The sequence below is a fragment of the Anomaloglossus baeobatrachus genome, chromosome 2, assembly GCF_048569485.1.
Source record: "Anomaloglossus baeobatrachus isolate aAnoBae1 chromosome 2, aAnoBae1.hap1, whole genome shotgun sequence".
In the NCBI taxonomy this organism is placed as follows: Eukaryota; Metazoa; Chordata; class Amphibia; order Anura; family Aromobatidae; genus Anomaloglossus; species Anomaloglossus baeobatrachus.
The window spans coordinates 535,906,585-535,934,249 of NC_134354.1; the positions used below are offsets into that span (position 1 = coordinate 535,906,585).

General features: G+C 42.9%; 1 protein-coding gene across 1 annotated transcript in view; it reads left to right on the forward strand.

The window, feature by feature from the left end:
• JADE3 (jade family PHD finger 3) overlaps positions 1-27,665 on the forward strand; it is a 115,096-nt gene that overhangs the window by 24,438 nt on the left and 62,993 nt on the right. The window contains exons 2-3 of the mRNA XM_075336630.1: positions 12,658-12,719; positions 18,180-18,262. Coding sequence (XP_075192745.1) covers positions 12,671-12,719; positions 18,180-18,262 — 132 coding nt within the window. The 5' untranslated portion in view covers positions 12,658-12,670. The remainder of the gene's footprint in view (positions 1-12,657; positions 12,720-18,179; positions 18,263-27,665) is intronic.

A 27,665-nucleotide genomic window follows, 5' to 3' on the forward strand; every position in this document is an offset into this window, starting at 1 on the left:
TCATTATCGCTGGATCTGATGGGTGTGGGTGTGTAATCCACTGCAGGGCCTCCCGCTTGGCATCTGGTGAGTATGATTGCAGTGTGTCCGCTGTCTATAATAAAGTGTCCTGCAGTATCTTTAACTTTTTTTAGCGGCATAGACACTTCATTATTGAACCGCAACTAGGGCTTATTTTCAGGATAGGGCTTATATTTAAGCCTTGCTCCAAAAATGCTGAAAATCCCTTCTAGGGCTTATTTTTGGGGGAAGTCTTAGTTTTGGAAAAACACAGTACTTCCTTTGCCTAGTGTACAGACAGGACAGCATGGGATTATAGGTGATTCTTTCTTCGAAATTAATCATTTTAAACACAGGCAGGGAAATGTTTTACCTCACAAAAAGAGTCTGCTCTGATCCTGTGCTATAATGTTTCTATTCTCTTTTGCTTCCTCTCCAGCCCAGGAGATGTGATATGATCAGACCATGTCCCTGTACGGTCAGACACAGGCACTACACATTAGGCCTCTTAACCCCCATAGTCTCCGCCATAGTTTTACCGTCCAGCCAAGGTAAGCACACAGCAGGGGCCTGGTATTCTCAGGCTGGGGAGGGTGAGGGCCATGGTTAATGCCCCCCTCCTTCCGCAGCTAAGAATATCAGCCTGCAGCTGCCCCGAGAATGTCGCATCCATTATGGGACATAGCTGCCACTATGACACGCCATCACTAATCTGTAAGTAAAGGTGAATAAACGCACACACTGAAAAATCCTTTTTATTTGAAATAAAACACAAAAAAATCCCCCTCTTTCACCACTTTAACACCCTTCCCCCCCCCCCCAACACCCAGGTCCGACGTAATCCACATGAGGTCCCACAAGGCTTGCATACTGATCTAGCGGCGTCTGACACATAGTATTCAATGTAGCCCCGTGATTGAGGCTGCAAGGGTAACTCCAGGACATTTCCCACGGTCGGTGAGGTCAACACATTACCGCTCGCGAGAACTTCAGGGCCTCGCAAGCGGTAATAGTGTGACGTCACCGACTGGCAGTGACCCTGCGGGAACTCAGATCCAAGGTCCCGCAGGGTCACTGCTGTATAAGAAATACTGTTGGGGGTGAGGGGGGGGGACACAAACATCAGAAATAAAGCTGTAATATCTATCTCTCTATCTATCTATCAACCTATCTATCCATTATCTATCCCTCTATCTATCTATCCATCCATGTATCTATCTCTCTATCTACGCTGTGTGCAGAATTATTAGGCAAGTTGTATTTTAGAGGATTTTTTTTATTTATTGATCAACGACGATGTTCTCAATCAACCCAAAAGACTCATAAATATTAAAGCTTAATATTTTTGGAAGTTGGAGTGGTTTTTTTTTTAGATTTGGCTATCTTAGGAGGATATCTGTTTGTGCAGGTAACTATTACTGTGCAGAATTATTAGGCAACTTAATAAAAAACAAATATATTTCCATCTCACTTGTTTATTTTCACCAGATAAACCAATATAACTGCACAAAAATTTAGAAATAAACATTTCTGACATGCAAAAACAAAACTCCAAAAAATTAGTGACCAATATAGCCACCTTTCTTTATGATGACACTCAACAGCCTACCATCCATAGATTCTGTCAGTTGCTTGATCTGTTTACGATCAACATTGCGTGCAGCAGCCACCACAGCCTCCCAGACACTGTTCCGAGAGGTGTACTGTTTTCCCTCCCTGTAGATCTCACATTTTATGAGGGACCAGAGGTTCTGTATGGGGTTCAGATCAGGTGAACAAGGGGGTCATGTCATTATTTTTTCATCTTTTAGACCTTTACTGGCCAGCCACGTTGTGGAGTAGTTGGATGCATGTGATGGAGCATTGTCCTGCATGAAAATCATGTTTTTCTTGAACGATACCGACTTCTTCCTGTACCACTGCTTGAAGAAATTGTCTTCCAGAAACTGGCAGTAGGTCTGGGAGTTGAGCTTCACTCCATCCTCAACCCAAAAAGGTCCCACAAGTTCATCTTTGATCCCAGCCAATACCAGTACCCTACCTCCACCTTGCTGACGTCTAAGTCGGAGTGGAGCTCTCTGCCCTTTACTGATCCAGCCTCTGGCCCATCCATCTGGCCCATCAAGAGTCACTCTCATTTCATCAGTCTAAAAAACCTTTGAAAAATCAGTCTTAAGATATTTCTTGGCCCAGTCTTGACGTTTTATCTTATGTTTCTTATTCAAAGGTGGTTGTTTTTCAACCTTCCTTACCTTGGCCATGTCCCTGAGTATGGCACACCTTGTGCTTTTTGGTACTCCAGTAACATTGCAGCTCTGAAATACAGTGGAACCTCGCTTAACGAGTAACCCACTTAACAAGAATTTCGCTTAAGAAGCAAAGTTTTCTGTAAATTTGTAACTCGGTTTACGAGAAAGCTTTGCTGTGCGAGCAAAATCCTCACCGCACACACTTCCAGTTCCGTACATCCACCACTCTCGAACCCGCTCTTGCAGTCCACACACATGCACGCACAAAACACACACAAACACGCATGCACACACATACAGTATTATGCTCACCTTACCTTCCGTTGCATCGCAGGCCTCCTGGGTCTTGTAGTTCGCCGGTGCATCGCGACGAGGGAGGAATCCTTGCGGCGAACTAAAAGACCCAGGAGGCCGGTGATGGAACAGAAGGTAAGGTGAGCATAATATGTTTTCCTTAAGTTCCATCGCCGGCCTCCTGGGTTCTGTAGTTCGCCGCTCCACGCTGTGTATCAGTAACCATCGGCGACGAGGCAGGAACTTCCCCTGTCAAATGCTACTCAAAGGCAGCGCGCTGACCAATCAGAGGCTCCTGCCTTTGACGTCAGCGCTCTGGGTGCGGAAGTTCCTCCATCGTCGTCATGGTTACCCAATACACAGCCCGTACTAGAGAACAGCAAGTCCCAGCAGGCCGGCGATGGAACAGAAGGTAAGGTGAGCATAATATGTGCGTGTTTGTGAATGTGTGGAATGTCACAACAGGGCACCGGGATGGGACATTTAACAAGTTGTGGAACGAATTGTCTGCATTGCAATGATTTCCTATGGGAAATCTTGCTTTGCTGAACGAGTAACTTGGTTAACAAGCACACTCCCAGAACGGATTGTTCTCTTTAACCAAGGTTCCACTGTATGGCCAAACTGGTAGCAAATGGCATATTGGCAACTTCACGATTGATTTTCCTCAATTCATGGGCAGTTATTTTGCGCCTTTTTTGCCCAGCACGCTTCTTTCGACCCTTTTGGCCATTTGCCATGAAACGCTTGATTGTTTGGTGACCACGCTTCAAAAGTTTGGTAATTTCAAGACTGTTGCATCCCTCTGCAAGACATCTCACAATTTTGGACTTTTCAGAGCCCGTCAAATCTCTCTTCTGACCCATTTTGCCAATGGAAAGGAAGTTACCTAATAATTAAGCACACCTTATATACGGTGTTGATATCATTACACCACACCCCTCCTCATTACAGAGATGCACATCACCTGATTTACTTAATTGGTAGTTGGCTCTCAAGCCTATACAGCTTGGAGTAGGACATGTATAAAAAGTATCATGTGATCAAAATACTCATTTGCCTAATAATTCTGTACACAGCGTATCTATAAGAAGGAAATGACAACACATATATTTATACAGTGTGTGTGTGTGTATGTATGTGTGTATAATTTTTTTTTTCTTTTTCAATGTGCTTTATTGCATTGAATGCATAAAAACACCGGTACAAACCCGCAGCAAACCTGCATGTGGCTTTTTACCGCAGGTGTAATCTTTAAGAGGGTGTGGAACTTTCTTAAGAAAATTCCATTTTCTAGTGCGCACAGGGCCTAAGGGTATGTCCCCACGTTGCAGATTTGGGTGCACCAAAAACTGCATCTCTTGACAGGAAAAACACTGCAGGAAAAAAAGCGTTGTGGTTTTTCTATGTGTTTTGTTTTTTTTTTTCCTTTTTCTGCATTCTGATAGAAAAACACTGTAAAAAACACAGAAATAATTGACATGCTGGTTTTTGTTTTTTTTTTTGTAACAAAAATTTGCAACGTGTACAGCACTTCAGGATTCTCATAGAATTTGCTGGGGTCCATTTTACCTTGCATATTGATTAAATTCTGCAAGAAAAAAGGTAGTAAAAAAAACCAAACCCTAGCTTGTCCACACAGCCTAAATTTGGTATTGGTGTTCTGATATGTAGCCACGGAATAAAGAGAACTTAACAGTACTGAATGGTGATTGATGTTTAAAGCTAAATAAATAAAAATTAGAATTGTTCTCTCTGACCCTGTAAGAGGTTATAAAAAGTGATAAGGCTGCATACATCACAAAATGGGGCCAATGTTATATACGAGGGGCGATCCAAAAGTAATGATGATCAATAATAATAAACAATGAATATATTAAAAAAAAATATATTTTTCTACATAGTCTACTAACAAGTCTGTACATTTAGTCCATCTCTTTTCTAAACTTAGAATTCCCTTCGAAAAAAATTCTTGATCTTGACCCTCAAAAAAATCCCCAACAGCGGTTAGCACGTCGCCCCCAGTGACTTCTTTCTCTTTCCTCGCCTCAAGGAACACCTCCGGGGCAAGAAATTTGACGAATAGGGGGGGTGTTCCACCAGTTCAAATCCCGCTTCTTGAATGGTTGCCATGGCAACTGCAGCTTTGTGAGGCACAGCACTCCAGCCCGCAGTTTGCCGTGCCTTTTCTCCTTATAGCCTCCCGCAATCTTCTTATTTGTTCTGCGTAGTAGGAGCCCGTAATAGTAGCTCCCTTCTCCAAATAGTCCACCATAATAATTCCTTCAGCGTCCCAAAAAACGGACGCCATAACCTTCCGTGCTAACCTTGACACTTAGAATTTCTTCAGCGTCGGCTCGTTTCCATGTCATCGATTGTTGTTTAGTTTCGGGATCAAAGTGGTGGATCCAGGTCTCGTCCATGGTCAAAAAACATGACAAAAAATTCTCTGTCTGCTTGGAACTTTTCGAGATTTGCTATTGAAATGTCAACTCGTTTCTTCTTTTGCTCGTCTGTTAACATTTTTGGCACCCAACGCGCGGAGACCTTTCTCATATGCAATTCTTTTGCAAGGATTCTTTGAATACTGCCATATGAGATCCCTGTGACCTCAGCTACATGCCCGATAGTCACTCTTCGATCTGCCAATACAACTTCTTCAACTTTTTTTCACGTTTTCTTCATTGAGGGACATGGATGGGTGTCCTTCACGATGTTCATCTTCCGTCGATGTTCTTCCCAGCTTAAATTCCTTGGCCCACCGTGGAATATGGAGGAGAAGAGTCCCCCAATGTTTCCACAAAGTCGCTCTGTATGTCTTTGGTAGCCATTTTTTTCAAGCAGAAGTATTTGATGACAGCTCTGAGCTCGTTTTTTTCCGTTTTGATGTTCACTCCTCGGCAGTTCATATTCAAATGAATGTAGCTCCCGGGAATCGTGGCCTATTTAAGGGATTTTTTTTCCCTGGACTAGTGGGTACCTAAGAGAGAAGAAAACATTTTATTTTAATTTCTGTGCGCAATAGAAATAACCGATTATCATTACTTTTGGATTGCCCCTCGTATCTATGAGAATAAAAATAATATTGAAACAAAATGGGGCCAATGAAAACTACAGCTGAAGGAAAATTGGGAAACATATGGCTCTAGATATTAAGTGACCCAAAAAACTATTTTTTTTCCAGTGTAGTAATTGTACAAACGCAGTAAAGTATAAAACTATAAATGTTATTGCTGTACTTGTACTGACCCAAGTAATAAAGTTAACACTTTCTTTTTTTATTCAGCAAGGTGGAAAGTGTTGAATTTTAAACGCAAAAAAACCCGTCAGAATTCTTGTATCTGTTTTATATTCCTTCATAGGTAATGTTTGTTAATATGTTAGATGTTCCCCAAAATGATGCCACTAACACAAAAAGTTATGACTCCTGTAACGTGACAATAGAAAAGTGGGGGAAAAAATGTACTGGCATAAAGGGCATAACTGGCTGTGATGCCAAGGGGTAGCAGTCTGAACTAGGCATAGCCCGCGACCCTGGAACACCCATCTAAAAAATCAAGTGCCAGATGTGCATAGTTTATAGATGCGTATGTTCAACTAGAACTAAACTGATCAAAAATCTAATTGATGCGATGTGATGGTAAGAGGGGTAAAACATGAAGCAACCTTCCTCATGCAGGCTATTAAGGGGGAAAGAGGAAACAGATCGGTATCTTCCTACTACGATTGAATCGCCCCTCTTTTTTTTTTTAAGCTAAGTTCACACAAGAATATGAAAAATCATCCAATTTTTTTCACGTACAATGAAAACAGGAGAAGATTCTTGTGTAATCCTTGGACTGTCTTCTATCGCTATCTTCACACATAAGTCATTCATTGAACACTCCCGCTGGACAAATTAACTTTTCCTAGTGAGACATCTTTTTCACATAGTGATACACATGGGCTACTGTCATGAAGTAACTTTACAAATGACTGTACGAAGCCTGAATCTCCAGCAGTAGTGCAGAGGATGATGAAAAGCAGCCTTGTTACTATCCAAGATTTCCAGCCCCAGAACAGTTTGTTTTTCCTGCTTCATGTGTCTGCAGCTTCCATTTTTCCAGGAGCTTTTCACATTGGTTTCTACTGCAGTCTATATTATTCTACATTTCTAACAGGAAGTTCCTTCACGGTTACCTACAGCAATGTATGTGGAAGACATCACAGTAAATGTCAGTCTTAGGCCTAAGCCACACGGCGAGAAAAACAGTGCGAGTGGAGTGCGATAAAACATCGCATTCCCCTCGGACCAATTGTAGCCTGTGTGTCAGCACACATGAGCGATTATTTTCTCAGCCCTAATCAGACCGAGAAAACAATCGCAGCATGCTGTGATTGTAAGCTGAGACTCTCTCTCTCGCACCCATTCAAGTGAATGGGGCGAGAGAAAAATCGCACTGCACTCGCGGTACACCGGTGTACCGCTTGTGCAGTGCGAGAATGGCAATAGCCGACTACGCAGGAGAGAAATCCCTCCCTCCCCTCCTGAGTGCCGGCCCGCCCCCCGCAGCTGAGGTCTGCTTGCACGAACGGACCTCAGTTGCAAGGACACATGCAGGACACTCGGCTCTGCTGTACTGCCAGCACGACCCGAGTGTCATGCAAGTGGATCGCTGTAGTCCCCGTGTGGCCCCAGCCTTATACTAATCTTTTCTTGGTTCTAAACATATTACCGTAACTCAGGGGTGGGCAATTAATTTTCCCATGGGGCCGCATGAGAAATTGGGATTGGTTTAGAGGGCCGGACTAATATAATTACCTCAGTTCTACCCAATATACTACATTACTACACCCCCTCCATATACTACACCTGTAATAAACTACATCACTACACCCCGTCAATATACTACACCTGTAATATACTAAATCACTACACCCCCATATACTACACCTGTAATAAACTACACCACTACACGCCATATACTACACCTGTATTATACTACACTCCCTCCATATACCTGTAATATACTACACCCCCATATACACCTGTATTATACTGCACCACTATATAATACACCTCCGATATACTACATCATTACACCCCTATATACTACACCTGTAATATACTACATCACTACACCCCATATACTACACCTGTAATATACTACATCACTACAGCCCATATACTACACCTGTAATATACTACATCACTACACCCCATATACTACACCTGTAATATAGTACACCTCCATATAGTACACCTGTAATATAGTACACCTCCATATAGTACACCTGTAATATACTACACCTCCATATAGCACACCTGTAATATACTACACCTCCATATAGCACACCTGTAATATACTACACCTCCATATAGTACACCTGTAATATACTACATCACTACACCCCATATACTACACCTGTAATATAGTACACCCCCCATATAGTACACCTGTAATATACTACACCTCCATATAGTACACCTGTAATATACTACACCTCCATATAGTACACCTGTAATATACTACACCCCTATATACACCTGTAATATACTACATCACTACACCCCATATACTACACCTGTAATATAGTACACCCCCCATATACTACACCTGTAATATAGTACACCCCCCATATAGTACACCTGTAATATACTACACCTCCATATAGTACACCTGTAATATACTACACCCCTATATACACCTGTAATATACTACATCACTACACCCCATATACTACACCTATAATATAGTACACCCCCATATAGTACACCTGTAATATACTACACCTCCATATAGCACACCTGTAATATACTACATCACTACACCCCATATACTACACCTGTAATATACTACACCTCTATATAGCACACCTGTAATATACTACACCTCCATATAGTACACCTGTAATATACTACATCACTACACCCCATATACTACACCTGTAATATAGTACACCCCCCATATAGTACACCTGTAATATACTACACCTCCATATAGTACACCTGTAATATACTACATCACTACACCCCTATATAGCACACCTGTAATATACTACAACTCCATATAGCACACCTGTAATATACTACACCTCCATATAGTACACCTGTAATATACTACACCCCTATATACACCTGTAATATACTACACCTCCATATAGCACACCTGTAATATACTACACCCCTATATACACCTGTAATATACTACACCTCCATATAGCACACCTGTAATATACTACATCACTACACCCCATATACTACACCTGTAATATAGTACACCCCCATATAGTACACCTGTAATATACTACATCACTACACCCCTATATAGCACACCTGTAATATACACCTCCATATAGCACACCTGTAATATACTACATCACTATACCCCCCATATACTACACCACTATATACACCTCCATATAGCACACCTGTAATATACTACACCCCCATATGTCACACACTCTGCTCCCCATACAGCCTGCACCCCCATATCACACACACTACACACCATACAGCCTGCACCCCCGTATCACACACACTACACCCCCATATGTCACACACCCTGCTCCCCATACAACCTGCACCCCCCAGATCACACACACTACACCACGATATGTCACACACCCTGCCCACATATCTCACCCTGCCTGTACACCAACTTACCCCTCTCAAACACTCTGCACCCCTTCACATCCTTCTGTCAGTCTGCAGCCCTCATATGCCACTCACCCTGCAACTCCATCTTCCCTCATATGCCACTCACCCTGCAACTCTATCTTCCCTCATATGCCACTCACCCTGCAACTCCATCTTCCCTCATATGCCACTCACCCTGCAACTCCATCTTCCCTCATATGCCACTCACCCTGCAACGCCATCTTCCCTCATATGCCACTCACCCTACAACTCCATCTTCCCTCATATGCCACTCACCCTGCAACTCCATCTTCCCTCATATGCCACTCACCCTGCAACTCCATCTTCCCACATATGCCACTCACCCTGCAGCTCCATCTTCCCTCATATGCCACTCACCCTGCAGCTCCATCTTCCCTCATATGCCACTCACCCTGCAACTCCATCTTCCCTCATACGCCACTCACCCTGCAACTCCATCTTCCCTCATATGCCACTCACCCTGCAACTCCATCTTCCCACATATGCCACTCACCCTGCAGCTCCATCTTCCCTCATATGCCACTCACCCTGCAGCTCCATCTTCCCTCATATGCCACTCACCCTGCAGCTCCATCTTCCCTCATATGCCACTCACCCTGCAGCTCCATCTTCCCTCATATGCCACTCACCCTGCAACTCCATCTTCCCTCATACGCCACTCACCCTGCAACTCCATCTTCCCTCATACGCCACTCACCCTGCAACTCCATCTTCCCTCATATGCCACTCACCCTGCAACTCCATCTTCCCACATATGCCACTCACCCTGCAACTCCATCTTCCCACATATGCCACTCACCCTGCAGCTCCATCTTCCCTCATATGCCACTCACCCTGCAGCTCCATCTTCCCTCATACGCCACTCACCCTGCAACTCCATCTTCCCTCATACGCCACTCACCCTGCAACTCCATCTTCCCTCATATGCCACTCACCCTGCAGCCCCCCTCCCCCTCATGTCCCCTCTTTTCTTATTACCAGTTATCATGTGTCCACATCTCCTTCAGGATTCAGTATCTTTGCTTTCTGCCCGGCATCCCGTGTCTACTCCCACACAGTCACATGGGCGTTACGTCATCGCAGGTCCTGCAGCATGAATTATTCCGTCTGCTGTGCTGCTCCTTCTCCTGCAGGGCGGGCGGGAACTTTTGAAATGACACACGCAGCGCAGTACTGACAACGTCAGAGCGCGCGCGTGTGTCACTGACAATTAGTGCCGGCGGGGAACAGAGGAAAGACTCCTGCGTTCCGCTGCCTGCACTTACTGTGCGGACCTGCACAGGATCTCTCCCTGCTCGGCACGCTGCAGCCCGGCTCCACTGCACCGGCTGAAGACGGGCGGGCCGGTCACAGAGAGTAGGCGGGCTGGATGTGGCCCGCGGGCCGCCCCTTGCCCAGGTCTGCCGTAACTGATGCAGTAGAATACTTCACTGCCAAGTTTTATGTCAAACTACGGCTTGCCGGCAACAACCAGGGGGAAGCGGTAAACATTTGGAATAAGAGGCAGATATTTAGTTTGCCTTTTAAGATACATACTAGGCCCTGAGTGGTACTTGCATATTTTCAAAATTATATGCTGCTGTCTAGTGATTTTCAGTGAAGCTGAATACCATACGGGTATGTGCATACGTTTTGTTTTTTTGGCTGCAGAAAATACTACTACAAATACTTGAGTGTTTGCAGGAAAACCGCCTTGTAAAGTACGCTCGTTTGATAGCTCGAGTGCATTTTTAATGTGTTTTTACTTGCATTTATTTGAATGTGTGAGAAACGCTGAAACAATGGACATGCTGCAAAAACTGCTTTGGTTGTTCAAATCTGCAAAGCAAAAATAAGCAGCATGTGCATTGCATGAGCTTTCGGAAATCTCATTTGCTATATATAGTAGGACTGTAAAACTTTTTTTTTGGAGTGGGGTGTTGCACATTGGAGGGTGGGGTTGCTCCCCGATGTCACTTCACAGTTCAACTCAGATGACCTATTGTGCACAAGCTTGAGCCAGCAAGGAATTCAGTGTATGTCCATAAAATTCAACCTAACGTGTTGATCTAGATCAGGGGTGCACAACATTTTTTTTTTTTTTTATTTTTTTTTGTGCAATGGCCACACTGCCATATTGAACCAATTGCAATGGTCGCAAAAAAAATTGTATAGTAATCCTTACATGAATACATCACTAGAACCACCATGAGTACATTAATATATCACGGGACCCATGTTTTGAGTATTTTGAGAAGGATTTGGCAAGTTTCTGTTCCAAAAACAAAGTTAAGTTAGCATGTGTTCACACTGATATTTTTGATGCAGAAACTCTCCAAATTCTCCCCAAATACTCAAAACATGGGTCTGGTGATATATTAATGTATTGATGGTGGTTCTGGTGATGTGTATTCATGTAAGTAACACTTTCATTTTTTTTCTTTTTATTAAAGAAAGCTATCCAGGCCCACCTTTTAATTTGACTAGTGAATCAACCATCACAACATCCTGTGGCAGAAAGGTCCACTGCTCATATCGTAAAACTACAGTGTGAAGCTAGAAGAAAATGACCCGCACGCAAAAATATATACCAGTGAACATACAATACACACAAACTTAAAGACCTTTGTTTCCATCACAGCCCATTGATAACTGATAAACTTATACTGGGGACATGATTCTCAGTAAGTCATGTTGGAGTTATTTAACATACAAAAGTCACCATGGAAAGATTTATGCTAAATGAACATAACAGTTGTGAGAGTCAGGAGTGGACATATCATTGGTGCAACCTGTGCGGCCGCAGAGAGGCCCAAGCGGTAAGGGGGCCCATTGCCACCTAAAAAGCAGGTGGAACTGTGTATTTGATGATTTTTGGGCTGCAAAGGGCCCATATACTGTCCTTGCACAGAGGCCCTCTTCTGTCTGTGATCCCCAGTGGTGAGAGTATTCCAGTTTATCAAAACATGTTTACGAAAGGGTAAAAAACGATTAAGAAAATGTATTTTTCAACAGTAACTGAAATTTCCATGTGAAAAGCTGCTGTTCACTGTGGCTATATATAATGGATTTGCACTAAAGCCCTGATTCATGAAGACTGACACTGACTGTTTTTACCCAGTCTTGATGAAGTGTGTGCTGCAGTGCCATATTTATTAAGATGTGTGTGCACCTTCGTGTATTTGGCGCACCTGTCAGACCGCCGAGCCATACAATACCACCAGGAATGTACTCTAGTCCACGTCTGAAATCCTTTTTTTGCTGGGCTGTGCTCAGCCATTCTTCCTTTCAGCTAAGCTTTGCCAACTTTTCAAATGATAGGGCTGTCATAATATCGACAAAAGTTACAAAAAATAGCGACATTTCAAGTAGTTTTGACAAGAGCTGCTTAATAAATATAGGTCTAAGTGGTGTTTTTTTTTTTTCCTTTTTCACTCGATTACTGTTTGATTTTTTTTTTTTCTTTTATTATAGAGGATGCGTCAGGATGAAGCGACATAGGCACCTCAGCAGCAGCGACAGCTCAGACAATGAAAGTGAGTACGTACTACATTAGCATGCTAAATTCTCCTAATGTTCACATAAGATGGCTGCTACTGTCTTCTACTTATGTAGCTCATCCTCACAAGAGACCAATAGCTGGGCACAGTACTCCATTTTAACATAATAGAAGGAAAAATTGGATTATAACCCACATTATTTGCTCTTTGCCCGGAGATATAAAATTAATCAAAATAAATTTTGAATTTTTTCCAAATAGTATTGTCCTTTATAATAGGGGTCAATCAGTGGTTCTAGCACCAGCACTGTCTGATGGGTAAGCAACCGTACTTAATACCATTGATCCATTGATTAACCATTTAGCGTTGCTGCCATGTATAGTCATGATTACCGTATTTTTCGGATTATAAGACGCACTTTTCCTCCCAAAAATTTGGGCCGAAAATGAAGGGTGCGTCTTAAAATACGAATATAGCTGTACCTGGGGGGGCCTGTCTGTGCGGCGATTGGGTGCGTTCAGGTGGGCAGGTGCCTGTGGCTGCGTGCGTTCAGGTGGCCGGTGCCTGTGGCTGCGTGTGGGCGGCGGCCGGGTGCCTGTGGCTGCGTGTGGGCGGCAGCCGGGTGCCTGTGGCTGCGTGTGGGCGGCAGCTGGGTGCCTGTGGCTACGTGCGGGCGGCAGCCAGGTGCCTGTCAGTGCCAGCTGCCTCTCTTGTGGGCGGGCGGTCTGCTGGCTGCCACTCTGCGTGTGGGCGGCAGGTTTCCCAGTGTCCGCGGTCCCAGTCAGCTCGTGCGCAGATGAAGCTCTTGGTTGAGAGCTCCATCTACACATGCGCTGCTGCAGGCGCCATCATTTGAACCGGGACCTCAAACACTGGGACACTCACCGCACCGGCCTGCTGCACCACTCACCTGCTGCCACCACGTACCCGTCGCGCCGGACGCCACTGACCCGCTGCACCTGCCAGCACAACCTCTGCCTCCTGTGACCTTGCTTCACCACCACTGCTGCCCCCCTCCAGTAAGACAATACCGGAGTATAAGACTGACCCCATTTTTATTTTTTTTACCTTTTTTTTTTTTTTTTTTTTTTATATATAATTCGGTGCGTCTTATAAAGTGAAAAATATGGCACATACCCATAGTGTCCAAATGGGCCCATCATGTTATTTCTTACTGTCCATTGAGTAATACTCTGATTTAGTTCATGGGGGCACTTTAATCCTGACTCTACCTTCTACATCAGATCATTTTTTTTCTGTGGAAATATTATTTTTTTTCTTTGTACTTTGGGGACTTACTCCTTAGTGACCAACTCAAATTTTTCAAACCTGATGTGCCACTTTGTGATAATAATTCTGTAATTTTTCACCATATGCCAGTGATTTTTGCATTTTTTTTTTCTCCCTGTAACACCTTGCACTTTGATACAGGTAAATTGAGCTCGATAAAAACATCAGAAATTTGACATAAAAATAAAGAAAATTGCAATTTTCAAACTTTAATCCAGATAGTCACACCACACAAAATAGTTACCTTACCTTATGTCTGCATCTTACGTCAACACCATTTGTCAAATATTCATTTAGTTAAAGATATTCGAAGGTTTAAAAATTTTGCAGAAATTGTTCATTTTTCCAAGGAAATTTACTGTTGCTGACATCTAAACGGGGCACTATATGTGGTAAAATCTAGGGCGATGGCTTGGCCTTGGATTACCATGGCAACCGCCAGGACTATACACAATCAGAATCTCAGGGTGCAAATGGGGTTTAAGTGTGAACCCCAATGCTTAATTAAGCATCTAGTTGCCATTTTCACTTTTGACAGCAGCATCTAAGGGGTTAAACCAACACTGATCATGGCTAATGCAGCATGGTATCCACTATAGTGTACTATTGACAGCTGCTGCTTGTTCACCCATCGGGAAATTTTATTCTGTCATCTCAGGTCAATAAGTAGGCGTTTTGGTGGTCATCAAGTTGTTAAATCCTGTAATACAATCATGTTTGTACCGGCATGCTTGTTAACCCTCTACAGTCATATGAAAAAGTTTGGGCGCCCCTATTAATGTTAACCTTTTTTCTTTATAACAATTTGGGTTTTTGCAACAGCTATTTCAGTTTCATATATCTAATAACTGATGGACTGAGTAATATTTCTGGATTGAAATGAGGTTTATTGTACTAACAGAAAATGTGCAATCCGCATTTAAACAAAATTTGACCGGTGCAAAAGTATGGGCACCCTTATCAATTTCTTGATTTGAACACTCCTAACTACTTTTTACTGACTTACTAAAGCACTAAATTGGTTTTGTAACCTCATTGAGCTTTGAACTTCATAGGCAGGTGTATCCAACCATGAGAAAAGGTATTTAAGGTGGCCACTTGCAAGTTGTTCTCCTATTTGAATCTCCTATGAAGAGTGGCATCATGGGCTCCTCAAAACAACTCTCAAATGATCTGAAAACAAAGATTATTCAGCATAGTTGTTCAGGAGAAGGATATAAAAAGTTGTCTCAGAGATTTAATCTGTCAGTTTCCACTGTGAGGAACATAGTAAGGAAATGGAAGAACACAGGTACAGTTCTTGGCCTGCCACTTCTGGGATTAACAAGAAAAATATCAGAAAGGCAGAGAAGAAGAATGGTGAGAACAGTCAAGGACAATCCACAGACCACCTCCAAAGACCTGCAGCTTCATCTTGCAGATGGTGTCAATGTGCATCGGTCAACAATACAGCGCACTTTGCACAAGGAGAAGCTGTATGGGAGAGTGATGCGAAAGAAGCCGTTTCTGCAAGCACGCCACAAACAGAGTCGCCTGAGGGATGCAAAAGCACATTTGGACAAGCCAGTTACATTTTGGAAGAAGGTCCTGTGGACTGATGAAACAAAGATTGAGTTGTTTGGTCATACAAAAAGGCGTTATGCATGGAGGCAAAAAAACACGGCATTCCAAGTAAAGCACTTGCTACCCACAGTAAAATTTGGTGGAGGTTCCATCATGTTTTGGGGCTGTGTGGCAAATGCCGGCATCGGTAATCTTGTTGAAGTTGAGGGTCGCATGGATTCAACTCAGTATCAGCAGATTCTTGACAATAATGTGCAAGAATCAGTGACGAAGTTGAAGTTACGCAGGGGATGGATATTTCAGCAAGACAATGATCCAAAACACCGCTCCAAATCTACTCAGGCATTCATGCAGAGGAACAATTACAATGTTCTAGAATGGCCATCCCAGTCTCCAGACCTGAATATCATTGAAAATCTGTGGGATGATTTGAAGCGGCTGTCCATGCTCGGCGACCATCAAACTTAACTGACCTGGAATTGTTTTGTAAACAGGAATGGTCAAATATACCTTCATCCAGGATCCAGGAACTCATTAAAAGCTACAGGAAGCGACTAGAGGCTGTTATTTTTGCAAAAGGAGGATCTACAAAATATTAATGTCAATTTTATGTTGAGGTGCCCATATTTTTGCATCGGTCAAATTTTGTTTAAATGCGGATTGCACATTTTCTGTTAGTACAATAAACCTCATTTCAATCCAGAAATATTACTCAGTCCATCAGTTATTAGATATATGAAACTGAAATAGCTGTTGCAAAAACCCAAATTGTTATAAAGAAAAAAGGTTAACATTAATAGGGGTGCCCAAACTTTTTCATATGACTGTATATACTGAATTCTTTGTATGCTTATCAATACCAAAATTGTAGTTTGTTTTAGTAATGTACGATAAAAATAATTTAGCAAAACTGTTGTGAAGTGCAATACCCCAGTTATATTGCTAGTAAGTGGATATTCTCCTGATACTCTCTTGCGGAAGTAGTTGGCATATGCCAAGTTTGGCAGCGTATGATGTACAAGTTTTGTTCTGATGAACATTTGTGCATATTAAGTTGGCTTAACCATGCCTCTGTTATATAGCGCTAAAATCTTACTGGAGACATGAACCTCAACATGTTAGTTAAAGGGGTATTCCCATCTCCAAAATCCTATCCAAATATGTTGTATTAGTAGTAATAATATTAGCAAATACTTCTAATTAGAAATGTATTATAATTCTTCTGATTCACTATGTCGCTTACCTCATGTGCAGGACATTGCAGGACCTTAGATATCCATGGTTATGACCACTAGCAACTACCGTATTTTTCGTTTTATAAGGCGCACCGGATTATAAGACGCACCCCAAATTTAGAGCTAAAAAAATGGGGTCTGTCTTATAATCCGGTGTTGTCTTACCGGAGGGGGGCAGAAGTGGTGGTGAAGTGGGGTCACAGGAGGCAGAGGTTGTGCTGGCAGCCGCGGCGGGTTAGTAGCGTCAGCCGCAGCAGGTCCGTGGTGGTAGCAGCGGTCAGTGGCGGCAGGCACGGCAGCGTCCGTGTCCGTGGTGGAAGCCGCGGCGGGTCCGTGGTGGGAGCCGCGGTGGGTGACAGGTGAAACAGGCCGATGAAGTAAGTGTCTCAGTGTGTCCACGGTCCCGCTTCAAATGATGGCGCCTAAAGCGGCGCATGCGCAGATGGAGCGCTCATCCAAGGGCTCCATTTGCGCACGCGCTGACTTCGGTCGCCATCATTTGAAACTGGGACCGTGGACACTTGGAAACCTGCCGCACAGCCGCCCGCCCGAAGCACACACGCACAGAGTGACAGCGAGCAGGCCGCCCGCCCGCACAGAGAGGCAGGCGGCACCGACAGGCATCTGGCTGCCCGCCCCCACACGTACGCACAGAGAGGCAGGCGGCACCGACAGGCACCCGGCTGCCCGCCCGCCGCACGCTCGCACAGAGGCAGCCGGCACCAATGGGCACACGGCTGCCCGCCCGCACGTACGCACAGAGAAGTAGCCGGCACCGACTAGCACCCGGCTGCCCGCACGCACGTACAGAGAGGCAGCCAGCACCGACAGGCACCCGACTGCCCGCCGGCACGCACGCAGCCACGGGCACCCAGCCGCCACAACGCACCCGGTCGCCGTACAAACAGCACCCCGGTAAGCTGTATTCGGATTTTAAGACGCACCCCTCATTTTCCTCCCAAATTTTTGGTCGGAAAAGTGCGTCTTATAATCCAAAAAATACGGTAACTAGCTGTGACTGTGTGGTTGTAATCATGGATACCTAAGGTCCTGCAATGCCCTGCACTTGAGGTAGTGACATACTAAATCAGGGGAACTATACTATATGTCTAATTGGAGGGATTTGCTAATACCTATTATAATTACACCTACTACATATTAGGATAGGCTCTCTGAGATGGGAATACCCCTTTAGTTGTTGTAAGGTCTTTTTAAGAATTTTTGTTTGGCCACATTTTAGTAAGTAACAAACCCTGGTAAATCTCACACACGAGCATTGGCCATACTGAGCATTGGCACAATATGGTTCTATTCCCTATAGAATGTATTGTTACTAGTTTGAGCATTTTCAATTTCAGTGTGCACCTTGTAGTACATCACCAGTAATGTAGTCTGGTTTTATTTGCAGGTCCTTCCACGTCCTTTTCTTCCTTTTTTCAGTACGGTAATAAGGCAAAAAACGCAACAGAGGATGAAAAGAAGTCTGCAGAGGTATTTTCAGACAATTGTTGATTAATAGTGTTCTCATTGGTTGCATGAATTTAGGAAGAGGGGGGATGGTGTGAATTGCAAGCACTTTACTGCTTGTTTTGTTGTAAGCTTTATACTCGCTGTTTTGTTTTTGTTTTTTCTTTTTTTTTTTTTTTTTTTTTTTTTTGAAATGCTGATCATTTTCAGTACACTTCTTGTAGGATTAAACAATAAGAAAAGACTAATACAAGTACTAGTGATCCATCCGCTCAAACAGAATTATACTTTGGAAAAAATGTATTCAAGAATTTATTATAGAGGCATATAAATGGTTTTCTACCATATTGGATAAAACTGCACTGATACATGATAGGATTAAAAAACCAGAGATGGTGCCGATTTATAGATTAGTACATAAGTATACAAATTAATTATAAAAAAAACAACCGCGTTGCTTAAATATTAAATAACTATACTTAAAAGCAATAAACTGGGATTATTGCACACTAGAGGTTGCCCCGGCCGGTGGCTAACCAGTTAAAAATCAAATTTCAAATAATAGTCCACCATAAATTGGAAGTAACTTCAGTAAAATGTCACTTTCCTTTTTGCTCCTTAATTTAATGGAGCGCACGTTCTGATAGTCAAGTTAAATGGATAAGGCTAGGTTCACATTTCCGCCAAATTGTATCAGTCATAATGGCGGCTCTGGTAAACAATGGAATCCGTTTGGCGGATGCCGTTGTTTCCCATAGACTTGTATTTGTGGCGGATTGCGACTGATGACCTCGCGTTGCATCCGCTGCGCGGCGGTCAGTCGTTATTGGACTAATCCGCTGGGCGGAAACAACGCAGAATGTAACGTTTTTTGGGCCGTCAAAATTAACGCACCGCGCAGGAATCCATCGCAATCCGTAAAGCTTGTAATGTTTGTCTATGGTGCTGCATTCCGTCGTAATCCGTCTTACGACGGAATCCAGCGCTGGATTCCGTCATGCTCTCCTGAGCATGCCCAGCATGTTTGGCACACCCACTGGGCTGTCCCAAACACAAACGATCATGACGGATCCGTCAAAAAACGGACGCACAGCGGATGTAACTGACGCGACGGATCAGTTTTTTCACAGGATTCCTGTGAAAGAAATCCTGTCAAAAACACATCCGTTGCGTCAGTTGACATCTAAAAAACAACGGATCCGTCGCTGATGGATTTAAAACAACGGAAATATGAACCTAGCCTAAGGTGTATACAAATGCTTACCCTGGACAATGCACTGAATTCAGTGTCCCTGCTGCTGTTATCCCGTATGCCCCACACTCTACGCTGTGAAGATCTCCGGAATCTCACCAGAGTGTTCCTGGGGTGAAAAGGAATTGAAACAAGCAGCTCTCCAGTGTTGAATTATACACAGGGAATCTGCTGCCTCACACCGCTTGATCTCCGGTTTGAAATTTCCGTTCACGCCCTGGATCCTGGCTGCTGACTGAAGTACTTGTTCACAGGTTAATAATTGAGGTTCATCCTCCTGAAGCAGGATTTTGATAAATTCTGTTACCACCTAGGGCGTGGATGAATTTCGGCAGAGTGACTGCTAGATTGTTTTTGCTGAATTAATCATTCGTAGATGCATCAAATAGGCAAATGTCTTAAGGAATAAAGCATAGGCTAATCTCCGACGCACGTTTCGGGGACTATATCAGTCCCCTTCCTCAAGGAATCCTCAAGCGGTGTGAAGCGGCAGATTCCCTGTGTATAATTCAACACCGGAGAGCTACTTGTTTCAATTCCTTTTCACCCCAGGAACACTCCGGTGAGATTCTGGAGATCTTTACACTGTAGAGTGTGGGGCATACAGGAGAACAGCAGCAGGGACACAGAATTCAGTGCATTGTCCAGGGTAAGCGTTTGTATACACCTTATCCCTTTAACTTGACTATCAGAACGTGCGCGCCATTAAATTAAAGAGCAAAAAGGAAACTGACATTTTACTGAAGTTACTTCCAATTTATGGTGGACTATTATTTGAACTTTTATTTTTAAACATTTTTAACTGGTTAGCCACCGGCTGGGGCAACCTCTAGTGTGCAATAATCCCAGTTTATTGTTTTTAAGCAGAATTAGTTAATATTTAAGCAACGCGGTTGTTTTTTTATAATTAATTTGTATACTTTTGTTCTAATCTATAATTTGCACCATCTGATTTTTTTTAATTCTATCATTTATCAGTGTAGTTTTATCCTATATGGTAGAAAACCATTGATATACCTCTATAATTAACACAAATAATGGTCAATTAATACAGGGACACTCCCATTACCCAAAATCAATATCAATGGAAAAAAATCAATATATTTTTTTCCCAAAGGGAAAAAATATATTGATTTTTCTCTAATAAATTCTTCAATACATTTTTCACAAAGTAGAATTCTGTTTGCGTGGATGGATCACTAGTACTTGTATTTGTTTTTTCTTATTGTTTAATTATTTTTCCATGCAAATAGGAGTTTTGCCCCAATCCAGCAGCAACAGATAATTGGGGATTCTAGCGCTGGTTGTATTTGTATATATTTTATACAGAAATTTAAATTCTTGTAGGATTTATAATTTAAGATTTGTCATAATGTATTTTTTTTTTTTTTTTTTGTTTAAAGGGAGTCGATCACCAGGTTTTTGCAATCTAATCCAAGAGCAGCATAATGTAGGGGCAGAGATCCTGATTCCCTGAGATGTCACTTACTGGGTTGCTTATTGTAGTTTTGATAAAACCACAGTTTAATCTGCAGTAGATTATCATTACAGGACTACTTGTAGTGCTGCCAGGTAATCCAGCATATTCCTGAGCTCTGTATAACTGCTAGATCTGCAGCAGAAAAAAAATGACTTCATTAAAATGACAGCAAACAGCTCAGTAAGTGACACATCACTGGAGTCAGGGTCTCTGTCTCTACATTATTCTGCTCTCAGATCGGGAAAAACCTGGTGAGATTCCCTTAAAATTATGCAATAAATGTTGTGCATGCTTGATATATTTTGCTTAATCTCCTCCATTGTAGCTGCACAAAGTCTCTGCTTTTGTCTGTATTTGTGTGTTTAACTGTACTGCACAGTATGTTAGGACTGTATGAAACACATATCACACTGCCTGATCCTGACTAAGTGAGCAAAAATGTTAGGTGATGTTCCCACCTTGGCCCTGCTTTTGTGATGTACGTACACTGAAGATCAAAATTAGAGAACAATGTATGGGCACTTGCTTGTTTACAGAAATAATGTAATCTACCATGATCAACATTTAAAATTATTTTTTTTTTTGTAAGGGGTACACTATGCGACTAGAACAGTGTTTTACAAAAGATCCAAAGTTTATCAACGTAAAACCTTTATTTGGCCAAAAACGTGATGATCATAATTAGAGAACAACAATGACTCTAGCACAGAGAATGATTCTAACTAAATTTACTGACCGTAACAGTCAGCAATCAGTAGGAAGTGTACAGGCCTTTGCTTTTAATGACCTCAGCGCATCTGCAGCCACAGGGCATCCCTAGTCTCTCACACTGCTCTGGTGTGGTTTTGGTCCACTCTTATTCCAGTCTCTTCTACAGTTATTTTACTGTTGTGGGCAGGGCCGGCCTTAACCTGAATGGCGCCCTGTGCAAAACTGCCCTTTGGTGCCCCCCCCTACTGATTTTTTTTTTTACCCAGTTTCCCAGGAAACAAACGAGGACAGGAGGCCATCTTTTTTTATATCCTAAGAAAATTGATCTCTTCAAATGTACAATAAGGCTATGTGCGCACTGGAAAATGGAATTTTCTCAAAATTCCGCAGGCACTGAAAGATTACCGCACCCGCGGTAAAAAACCACACCCGAAAACCGCATGCGGTTTGCTGCGGTTTTACCGCGGTAATGTTCGCGGTTTTGCCTCGTGCGGGTTGGTACATGTGCTTTATTGCATTCAATGCAATAAAGCACATTGAAAAAAAAAAAAAAATCATTTCCTTCTGAGATAGATAGATAGAGACAGATAGAGGGATAGACAGAGGACAGATCGCTGCATTTCTCACGGTCAGTAGTGAGTTCACATTACCGGCCGTGGGAAATGCCCAGTAATTACCGTATTTTTCGCTTTATAAGACGCACTTTTGTTCCCCCAAATTTTGGGGGAAAGTAGGGCGTGCGTCTTATAAACCGAATAAACGGGGGGGTGTGGGTGTATGTATATATGTGTATATATGTGTGTGTGTGTGTGTGTGTGTGTGTGTGTGTGTGTGTGTGTGTATATATAATATATACACACACATACATATATATATATATAATATATACACACACACATATATATATATATATATATATATATATATATATATATATATATATATATATATATATATATATATATATATATATATATATATATATATATATATATATATATATATATATATATATATATATGCATATATGCATATATATATACATACATATATATATACATACATACATACATACATACATACATATATATATACATACATACATACATACATACATACATACATACATACATACATACATACATACATACATACATACTTACTATATGTGTGTGTGTGTGTGTATACAGTGCCCACAAGTAGTATTCAACCCCCTGCAGATTTAGCAGGTTTACACATTCGGAATTAACTTGGACTGTAGATCAGCCTGGAAGTGTGAAATGCACTGCAGCAAAAAAGAATGTTATTTCTTTTTTTTATTTTTTTTTTTTTTTAAATTGTGAAAAGTTTATTCAGAGGGTCATTTATTATTCAACCCCTCAAACCACCAGAATTCTGTTTGGTTCCCTTAAAGTATTAAGAAGTATTTCAGGCACAAAGAACAATGAGCTTCACATGTTTGGATTAATTATTTCTTTTTCCAGCCTTTTCTGACTAATTAAGACCCTCCCCAAACTTGTGAACAGTACTCATACTTGGTCAACATGGGAAAGACAAAGGAGCATTCCAAGGCCATCAGAGACAAGATCGTGGAGGGTCACAAGGCTGGCAAGGGGTACAAAACCCTTTCCAAGGAGTTGGGCCTACCTGTCTCCACTGTTGGGAGCATCATCCGGAAGTGGAAGGCTTATGGAACTACTGTTAGCCTTCCACGGCCTGGACAGTCTTTGAAAGTTTCCACCCGTGCCGAGGCCAGGCTTGTCCGAAGAGTCAAGGCTAACCCAAGGACAACAAGGAAGGAGCTCCGGGAAGATCTCATGGCAGTGGGGACATTGGTTTCAGTCAATACCATAAGTAACGTACTCCACATATATATGTATGTGTGTGTGTGTGTATATAATTATATATATATATATATAATATTATGCACACTGCAGGGTCCAGGGGAGGTGGGAGCGCTGTGCTGGGGGCAGGTGAAATGCGGGCTGCAGCCTTTGATCTCCTGCTCCCGCTCATATAATATGCACAGCCGTTGTCCATCTCCAATGGTGCTGAAATCGCACGCAGTGATGGGCTGGGGGAGCGGTGCTTATTTGTCCCTGCGCCCCCCTGTGATGGCACATGCCCCCCGCTGTGTTAGATTTGGCCCCCAGGCTGCTGCTCATTCTAAAATAAAAAAGCTTTACTTACCCCCTCCAGCGTTTCTCCTCGTGTCCCTGCTTCCACTGTGATCAGGCAGGCAGAGAGCTCAGTCTGCTGTGCCGATCACATGACCGCACTGAGAACCAGGAAGTAAGGAACAGAAGCACAGAGGGATACAGCAGGGAGATAAACGCTGGAGGAGGTAAGGAAAGAGTGTTTTATTTTACTATGGGCAGCAGCCTGGGGGCGATATCTAACACAGGGGGACTTGTGCGATCTATATATAGGGGCCATGGGCAGCACCATGGGGGCGATATCTAACACAGGGGAACGTGTGCAATCCATAGGGGACCATAGGCAGCACAGGGGAATGTATGCAATCCATAGGGGGCCATAGGCAGCACAGGGGAACGTGTGCAATCCATAGGGGACCATAGGCAGCACAGGGGAATGTATGCAACCCATAGGGGGCCATAGGCAGCACAGGGGAACATGTGCAATCCATAGGGGACCATAGGCAGCTCAGGGGAATGTATGCAATCCATAGGGGGCCATAGGCAGCACAGGGGAACGTGTGCAATCCATAAGGGACCATAGGCAGCACAGGGGAATGTATGCAATCCATAGGGGGCCATAGGCAGCACAGGGGAATGTATGCAATCCATAGAGGCCCATAGGCAGCACAGGGGAACGTGTGCCATCACAAGGGGGCTATATTCAATATAAGGGGGCCATATCCAGATTAAGGGGGCTAATTTTAGGATGGGGGGCTATGAGGGACATATACCCTATATGATTTGTTAGAGGGACACTGGCATTATAAGATCGACCCCATTTAACATTAAAAAAAAAATTCTCTTTTCCTTCACCAAATTTAAGGGTGTGTCTTATAATCAGGTGCGTCTTATAAAGCGAAAAATACGGTACCTCTGCTGTCTCGCTGCGAGGCTGCATTCATTCAGCACTGTGTGTCAGTCACGGCTGGATGTAAGCAGCGCAGGACCTGTGGATTATGCCGGAGCTGTGGATTACGTCGGAGCTTTGTTTCGGGAGGGGTTAATAAAAGGGTCAACGAGGCTTATTTGTGTTTTATTTAAAATCAAGGATTTTTCGGTGTCTGTGTTTTTTCACTTTACTTACGGGTTGATCATGTCAGCTGTCTCATAGACGCTGCCATGATCAAGCCTGGAGTTAATGGCGGTGATCCGCCGCCATTAACTCCTTGTATTACCCTGACTGCCACTGCATCACGGCAGCAGGAAGAGCCAGGGACACTCCGGTACTGCCGCATAATGGATGCGACAGTCCCGGGGCAGCTGCGGCTGATATTCTCTGCAGTGGGAGGTGGGAGGGAGGCGGGGGACATTAACCCTGCCCCTCGCCCTCCCCAGCCTGAGAATACCGGGCCGCCGCTGTGTGCTTACCTTGGCTGGACGGTAAATAGACAGCGGAGCCCACGTGTTTTGTTTTCTATATTTCCGTTTGCTTTCTATGTGTGTTATATATGTCTGTGTTCTATGTCTGTGATATGTGTGTGTTTACTCTCTGCTCAGCTTCCTGTTCTTGTCATGACATCACTTCCCTGCAAAACCGCAGGCAAGCAATGTACATTACCACAGGTAAACCGTGAAATACCGCAGGGAATAACGCAGGAAAACACAGTGAACCGCACAGAATTTGCTGCCTGCATTATTCCATGAGGGATTTCACGATTACATGGCAGTCAATGGAGTGAAATCCCAGAGCAAAACATGCAGCTGTCAAATTCCGCCTAGTGCGCACAGGATTTTTTTTTTTCCCCATAGGTTTTGCTGGTGATTCACTGCAGAGATGTTATGAACATTTTCTGCAGCGAAACATGCAGAAAATCTGCAGAAAATCCGCGGCAAAATCCGGTAAGTGCGCACAGGGTCTAAATTACAAATTTGTACTGGAGAATCTGCACCTCAAATCCACACTGTCACCACGTCTGATCTCGTTTTTTTAAGAGGTCTTCTGATATCAACCATTTATGCCGTATCCCTGGATATTACACCCCACCCCCGACTCCGCCCCTCAAGCCCTCCACACTCACCACCATTCTTGGAAAAAGTGTATGTGTATATATAATATATATATATATATATACACATACACACACACACACACACACTCTCATGGCCAAAAGTGTTAGAACCTTTTGAAGTTGTTCCAGAAAATAAAGCATTTCCCTTAGAAAATTAATAATACACCCCCTACACCTCCTCTCTCTATAATATACTCTCTACACTGCCCCTATTTGTAATATTCCCCCACACACTGCCCCTCTGTAAGATATCTCGCTGTCTCTCTCACACACACACACTGCTCCTCTATATAATATCTCTTCCACACACTGCTCCTCTGTATAATGTCCCCACACATACACTGCTCCTCTGTAAATACCAACACACACTGCCCATTTGTATAATATCCCACACACTGCTCCTCTGTGTAGCATCCTACACACACACACACACTGCCCCTTTATATATCCCCCACACACTGCATCTCTGTATAATATACACACACACAATGACCCTCTGTGTAATATCCCTCGTACGCTGCCCCTTTGTACACTATCCCCCACACAAGCTGCCCCTCTTTTATATATATAATATATAATATATATATATATATATATATAATATATATATACACATACACACACAATCAATGCTCCTCTGTATATCACCCCACACACACTACCCCTCTGTATACTATCCCCCCACACACATTGTCTCTCTTTATAATATCCTCCTGGTATATATGTCCAAGTCCTGGTATATATGCCTGCATCCTGGGCCCTTCCTGGTATGCATGTACCCATCCTGGTTTATTTGTCCTTATCCTGGTCTATATGTCCAGTCCTGGGCACCTCCTGGTATGTATATCCCACTCCTGGGCACATTCTGGTATATATGTCCCCATCCTTGTTTCTGTCCCCTTCTTGGTATATATCCTCCTCCTGGTATATACAGTTAGGTCCAGAAATATTTGGACAGTGACACAAGTTTTGTTATTTTAGCTGTTTACAAAAACATGTTCAGAAATACAATTATATATATATATATATATATATATATATATATATATATATATATATATATATATATATATATATATATATATATATATATATATATATATATATAATATGGTCTGAAAGTGCACACTCCCAGCTGCAATATGAGAGTTTTCACATCCAAATCGGAGAAAGGGTTTAGGAATCATAGCTCTGTAATGCATAGCCTCCTCTTTTTCAAGGGACCAAAAGTAATTGGACAAGTGACTCTAAGGGCTGCAATTAACTCTGAAGGCGTCTCCCTCGTTAACCTGTAATCAATGAAGTAGTTAAAAGGTCTGGGGTTGATTACAGGTGTGTGGTTTTGCATTTGGAAGCTGTTGCTGTGACCAGACAACATGCGGTCTAAGGAACTCTCAATTAAGGTGAAGCAGAACATCCTGAGGCTGAAAAAAAAGAAAAAATCCATCAGAGAGATAGCAGACATGCTTGGAGTAGCAAAATCAACAGTCGGGTACATTCTGAGAAAAAAGGAATTGACTGGTGAGCTTGGGAACTCAAAAAGGCCTGGGCGTCCACGGATGACAACAGTGGTGGATGATCGCCGCATACTTTCTTTGGTGAAGAAGAACCCATTCACAACATCAACTGAAGTCCAGAACACTCTCAGTGAAGTAGGTGTATCTGTCTCTAAGTCAACAGTAAAGAGAAGACTCCATGAAAGTAAATACAAAGGGTTCACATCTAGATGCAAACCATTCATCAATTCCAAAAATAGACAGGCCAGAGTTAAATTTGC